Source organism: Coenobita brevimanus, chromosome 50 (genome assembly GCF_032717465.1).
Source record: "Coenobita brevimanus isolate Jiangsu-jjx chromosome 50, ASM3271746v2, whole genome shotgun sequence".
In the NCBI taxonomy this organism is placed as follows: Eukaryota; Metazoa; Arthropoda; class Malacostraca; order Decapoda; family Coenobitidae; genus Coenobita; species Coenobita brevimanus.
In genome coordinates this window covers 41,130,894-41,137,983 of record NC_137003.1, presented here as the reverse complement: position 1 = coordinate 41,137,983, position 7,090 = coordinate 41,130,894, and the positions used below count along the sequence as shown (strand labels likewise).

General features: G+C 39.7%; 1 protein-coding gene across 4 annotated transcripts in view; it reads left to right on the top strand.

Annotated features, from left to right (window-relative positions):
* Nucleotides 1-1,377: 1,377 nt before the first annotated feature.
* LOC145399813 (uncharacterized) overlaps nucleotides 1,378-7,090 on the top strand; it is a 68,808-nt gene continuing 63,095 nt past the window's right edge. For 2 of the 4 annotated variants that reach the window (XM_080272377.1, XM_080272376.1), the window contains exon 1: nucleotides 1,493-3,809. In XM_080272377.1, coding sequence (XP_080128503.1) covers nucleotides 1,604-2,893 — 1,290 coding nt within the window. In that variant the 5' untranslated portion in view covers nucleotides 1,493-1,603 and the 3' untranslated portion in view covers nucleotides 2,894-3,809. Of the gene's footprint in view, nucleotides 1,418-1,492; nucleotides 5,711-7,090 lie in introns of those variants that run through there. The other 2 variants (XM_080272378.1, XR_013897339.1) reach the window with 2 other exon arrangements.

The following is a 7,090-nucleotide window of genomic DNA, read 5'->3' as shown; positions in this document are numbered from 1 at the left end:
CTTCTGTGCAAACTGTCATAATGACTAATGAATATACAAGAGCACAGGATCCCCAGATATGTATGTTGATATGGTTTGACCTTTGATCCAATATGTCCCTTTTAAGACTACCCCCTCCCCCCCAAAAAAAAAGGCTATCTGAAGGTACTGGACTATATAGTAATACTGTTCTTAGCTTGCTGTTTCAGTGCTGCTTCTATGTACACTTACGTAGCGCAATACAGAAATATGTACGGATTATGATTTTTTCTGCCTAGTTTACGAGTCTACGAATTATATGGGATACATTTTGCCAAGAATATTCATAGGTTGTTGCAGTGCAGAACATACCTTTATCCTCGTTTGTTTTTCTTTATATATCCTACTGTACTTAACCAAATATCTGTTTAATTATGACAGTAAAGACAAAAATGAGATCAATGGAAGGAGCAAATATATGAAAATAATGTATATTTTGCCATCATAAAGTATATAACCACATGTTATACAGTAAAAAGTCTCATTACCAGCTATTAACAGTACTACCTATACACATACAGTATACTGTACATAAATATACTTCTCCGTACTCTCTCTCTCTCTCTCTCTCGTCTTTGAACACCTATTTTTTTCACTTTGGAATTCTTTTATATGCGATACGAATATTCTGCATGTTGCACGAATGTAAACAAGTGTATTGTGTTAATCAGTAATCTTAAATAATTACCAAATTTACTAGCAACGCATACTTCTTACCTGTGAGGTTTAATGCCATCTCTCTTCGGTGAATTCCTGTGCCCTTTTTAGCATCCCTAAGCAGCACAGTGGATCATGCATATATTTTCCGGACCACAAGAGCTGATTTCAAAGGGCGCGGGTGTTAAGTAGGGCGGTTAAATATGGCTGCCACTACACCAGCGCTGCCCTGGCGGCGAACTGACAAACTATGCGGATCAACAAAGATAAACTATGCAGAGCGGATCAAAACAGATACCGATTCCCTCTAACATTCCCTAACAGTAGTTGTAGTAATAGAGGTGGCGGTGGTAATGGTGGTATGCATTGCGCAAAATGAATGGTACCCAGAAAATCATGGGGAATCTCAACTGACCCTTTCGAGTCTAGGAAAGCTTTTCATATCTGAATAAGATTGTCCGCGTGAACGGAATAAAGTAAACAAAAAAAAATCACTGAAACATTGGTACACGCCTTATCCCTTTTAAATATAAGTTCCCTCACTAAACGTTTTGAGAGCGTTGTCTGCGCACGGTATAAATAGACATGACGTCATTTCTAACCAATAGGAGCCACCTTACACTTGCGTGCTTGTGGGAAGAGGCCAATCACACCCCGGCCAGCTACACGTCACATCCGCCCAACACTACACAACCGCTCAATAGTCAATACGCACGGAATCGGGAAACTGTGGAAGGAGAAGGTACGGGTGGCTCTATCTTGCATTGTTTTTCTCCCTCAGAAGCTGTCATATCTACACACATCTATGTAAGTGACTTAGACCTTTGTTAAGAGCAGCCCAGACTCAGCTCAACATTGGAAAGTGGCTGGTGCTTTAATAGTATTACACCCTGTGATCTCAAGCCCCCCTCCGCTCAACCACCACAAAATGGCTGATTTTCCTTCATTTGACCTGTTCTCTGAGATTGAAGATCTAAACAGGTTTGTCGACGAAAAGTGTGGAAGCAAGTTTGATTTTGTTAGTTTAGATGAACATGTAGATTTGAATGTTGGCATCCCAAGTCATGGTATATTGGATAGTGATACTCTGCTGGCTGATGTCTCCAGCAATGCCCTGCTTGGGGATCCTCTGCTCAACTATATTGAACAGAATGAGTTGCTTGAGCTTCAGTCGGCATCACATAGCCAAAACCCTGAGACTCTCATCCCAGTTTCCCTTCCAGCGGACCCTTCACCACTGCCCACCAGTGCTCCAGATGTGGCCAGCTCCAGCTCCACTGCTGAGAAACTGACCACCCAGAGTGTCTCTCCTAAACTAGAAAGCAGTGTTCTGCATACCTCTGAGCAGCATGTTACTGTGAAAGCAGACTCCAACACAGCTACGAGTGGTAATGCAAGTGTGAAAGCTCCTGTGCGCATCGTTGTGAAAACTCGAAGAGAAACGCCAAGCAGAATGGTTGCCCCAGTAAACCTACAGAAGCCACCTCGGAGCTTAGTGAAAATTCCAAGGGCAGTTCCAGTTCAAGAGAGGTCTCGACTCCAGACAATACGTTCTGGTGGGAAGCTTGGACCATCCACCCAGAGCAGCAGCAATAGCAGGAGTCAAACCCCCATCACCCAGGCCTCTTCACGTAGCATGCAACAAACAGTTGTCGCATCCTCCACTTCATCATCCGTGTCGTCAGTCGAGACAGTTAGTGCTGATGAAGGTCATCCATTCAGATCACTTCACCCAAGGCGTTCTTCTGAATCATCTGAAGGGTCATTTAGCTGCCAAGGAGTCAAGAGGAAAGCATATGAACTTGGCCCGCAAAACGATCCAGTGAAGGAACGATGCCGTCTGAATGCCATAAATGCCAAACGCAACCGGGATATAAAAAAGGCACACATGCAGGAGCTGGAGAGAAGGGTGGAGAGCATCATTCGGGAGCGGGATGAGCTGGCAGGGGAAAATGAGAGTCTCCGGGAGGCTAAGCTGAAGCTAGAGCAGCAAGTGAAGCACCTAAGTAACGTTCTACATAACCAGTCAAAGTTGTCAACACTTATCGAGAAGCTTGGGCCTGCTAATGTTGTGCTTGGTGACATGATAACCAGTGCGTGTGAAGAAGAAATTGTGTCCAGTGGTATGTGTTTACATGTTGATGGTGATGAAGCAACAATAGAATATTGTTCATATTGTGCAAAGAAAGCTGGTAAAAGATTTAGTTTCACAAGCTGAAAGGCACTTTTGTCAATAGAATATTGTTCATAATGTGCAGAGAAAACTGGCAAATTATATAATTCATGGGATCAGGTTGACTTGTTTTAAATGAAGAATAATGCCCATATTGTGCAAAGCAAGCTGGTAAAAGGTTTAATTTCATGGGATAAGGTGAAGGACATTTTAAAATTGTGATTATACTGTGCAAAGAAAAATTATCAAAGATTTAATTTTGAGATAAAGTGAAACTTTTTTTTTTTTTTTTTTTTTTTTTTCCGTGGTTGAGTTCCTATCTAGTTATTAGTATTTTGTCAGAACTTTTCTTTCCCATTTAAGACCATATTCTGGGTAGCATTTGGAGACAAGCACATTTTTCTCAGACTTGGTATTAGCCTGCCATTGTAGTACACTTTTGTTCTCATGTACTGTGCATTACAAGATAAATTACAGTATGTTTATATTAGAACAGTGTAAAATGCATGCAGGAGAATATAAAGGTGCAGTACATACAATTAATCACTGAGAAAGTGTGAAATCTCCAGTCACAGAGTACGACTGCTGGTGTGGTTTCCTTCCTTTACTAGAAAACTGTGTACCCTAAATGAAATAATGTATGTACTGTACAGTCATGGTATGATAGTTTGTGTATGTACAGCTGTATTAAGAAGTTATTTGTGATTTGGTTGTAAATATTGTAAAGTGCTTACAGTTAAGTGCCTGTAAGAAGTATTACACAGTACAGTACTGTAATATCCCATGTGAATGTCTACTTGTGTTACGCTTTTGTCTTTTTCCCTCCACAGCCAGCGGGAGGTGACTGGACTGGGCGGCAGCTGACCACGGCACAGGTGGGATGGGACCCCCTGATCCTTTAACAGGACAGGGACCCGTCCCAACCACACCGTACTAGCCCTGCCACCTGTCCCCTCTCTTGGTAAGCATTTCATACTGGAACTGTGTGGAATAGGGCACCCACATCAAGTATCTTTTATATATAAATTTGTGTCATAATTCATTGTACAGTACTTAGTAGAGCAATGATGTTTATGAAAATAAGTATGGTATAACATTCTTGTACATTTTTTTAAGTGACTGATCCTCATTTCTGATTATATAGTTACATGCTACTTGTTTTACTCTAAAAGGTGTATATTGTAATAAGATTTATACACCTTATAGCAGCCTTTCATTAATTTACTTAGGTTCTACCATCCAACCATTTATCCTGAACCACTTTATTGGAAAAGTTCTTTTAACTTACAGCCACTGTCCTCGGTGACCAGCAAGTCTACCCTCCTCTAAAAGTTAAGTATGTTGGGTGAGTTGGTTTGTACTTAGCCATGAAGAAATTCCTCCTAATTAATGTTGTATAATAACTGAAACTTCCTAAAGGTGTTGTGATAAATCTGTCTATAATTTTAGAGATGTAATTTCAGTGTACAAGATAGGATTATAAGCATAACTCCCTGGGTGCATTAGAAGGTCATCACTGTGTTTGTGACAAGGGAATAGCTATAGTGTAACTGCCAAGCCAATTGTTCATTTATTTTCATGTGAGATGTTCTGCATTACTTTGTGTTGATAGTAGAGGTATATTATGATAACTGTTTGGTCAGGATGCCAGCATGTTTCATTAGTTTCTTTCGGATTTTGATATACAGTACTAATGTGTTCAGTTTCTGCTACAATATTGTCATTTACCATGTTGCAGGGACTGTTTGTAAGGTTAACTTCTTCAGTCTGATGACATTTTGTGTGTGTGTGTGTGTATATATATATATATATATATATGGAGTCTCTGTGGTACAGTGGTAGTGTGCGTTTTTGTACACGGGTGAGCCAGGGTTTGCGCCCTGCCAGGGTAATAAACTTTGGGAGTGTTCATCCAGCCACGTACTACCTTGGCGGACACAGGGGGTGCTCTGGTTGAACCAGTGTCGCTTACTATAGAGTATGCTTGCACCCAGTCAGCTTGCGTGGGCCGACTACACTTGGTTCACAGACTACATACACATCCAAAGCCACTACAAGTACACTTACAAGCACTTCTCACCCTACATACAATATCTACCAGACAGCCTAAGCCACTTGGTAGAAATACATTAGCTGTATTGTCCCGACTTTGGTCGGTATAGGCCAGTTCTGCAGTGGATGATGATATATATATATATATATATATATATATATATATAGCTGGCTACACATGATTTTGTTTACCTTGACAGGGTTTTTTAAAAGGGGAGTTTATATACAGCCTCCAATACAAGAAATCTTTTCTGAATGAAAATATATATATATATATATATATATATATATATATTTTTCTAGCTTCAGATGATTTTGTTTACCTTGGCAGTGTTTTTTAAAAAGGGAGTTTCTATACAGCATCCAATACAAGAAATCTTTTCTGGATGGAATACAATCTGTTGACATAGAATGGATAAACCAGGTGATAAAGTACTTCGTCAGATTGAAGGGGTTAAGCTGGTGTATCTTGTGCAATGTTGCTTATCTCCACTCCCCTGCCTTGTTTTATGTATTGACATGTTTCCTCCGGAAGAAGCTTAATTAAAGGTTTTAGTTTCCTGTTTTTTTGCACATGAAGGCTAGGTTCTGCAGGTAGATTGAAGTTTTGTCAAATATTTACGGTGATGTAAAGTGGAAGCACCCAGGGCATTCATGTAATGGAAGTCTGCATGGCTAAGTATGTTGAAAAATGATTGGATGGTAATTTGCATAAACTGGAGTACAACTACATCATCAGTTCATTGTATATAATTCATTATGCAGTACCTGTATCTAATAGTATATTTTTATAATAAAATGTAAATTATTTGAAGTTCTTACTTCCCAGGTAAACCAGTATCTATAAAATAATGGTGCAATAAGTTCATGTTATGTCACTTTTTTTTTCACATAATATACAAAAATTACCTTTTGATGTTTCATTGTGGCATGTATAGCTGCCAGTCACTTCCACCCCCATCCCCAGTTTACAATACTAAGTGTAGAGAGGTCTTTATTTTGAATGCATCATTTACTTGAAGGGCTCTTTTTAAAGATAACATGCATATGGTTTTAGTTATGGAATAAAATTATCTCCATTTGCTAGTGCTAGTACTGCATGTTATGAAGGGTTAACAAATCACTTGTTAATATGCAAAATTGAAACTTGTCAAATATCACTGGGGTGTGTAGTCTTTTCCTTGTTCAGTGTTTGAGATTGTTTCAGTTGAATTTAAGTGGGGTTCCTGGTGGTGTGAGTTAAGGCATTGCTATCATTGTGGCCCATCAGAGTTCACTTTCAAGGGGTGTGTGAGTTTACTACTCATATAATGCAACTATGTGTGGTTTTTGGTATGCAGGGCAATGAGATTGTAGTTTTTTGGGGGGATTTAGATGGTCATAAAGTGACAGTTTGAGGATATGAAGGGGTACATGGGGGATGCCCAGGTGGCAAGAGGATACTTGAAATGGGGAGGCAATGAACGTGATTGTGTGCAACATGAATTTTAGGAAGAGAGAGTAGGCTGGTTACAAGAGAGTCTTAGGGGAAGTAGTAACCATATTGACTATTTCCTGGTTAGGAGAGTTGATATGGGGTTGGTGCGAGATACTAAGCTGTAGGGAGGTTGCCAGATATTGAGCAGCATGGAAAGCCGCAGTTAAGGTGACCAAGGCCAACGCATGCAGGCATGTTGGAGCCTTTATAAATGATATGATACGAGTTTATTAACGAACAGTAATTCTGCATGTAATATTTGGGCACAATAACTGTAAATGTTACTTGACCTAATACTGTACTGTATGTCTCTTCCCCTAAACACAAATATTCTTTAGCCTACTTAGATAAGTGGGTGTGTGTCGATCAAGACAGACAAATAGGTGAATTAACAGAGATCAAAAATCAGTTTGTATCATCTGCATATAGCAAGGCACCATGTCAAACTTCAATGCTCTAGATGCCCACAGATGTGTGGGCAAATCATAAATTTACTTGCAGATTAAGAGAGATACGAATGGTTACCTAAACCCCTGGGAGGTTTTACTGTATGAGCGAAAAATTGCTCCACACAAGGTAATAGCCACACTACTGAGTCTCAGGCAGGAAACTCAGTCACAAGTAAATCAGAATCAAAATCTAAATTTGGGACTCGTATTGTTACTCATGACTCAACTTAGATTTTCTTTTTTCCAACGTAGCTTCCAGCAACT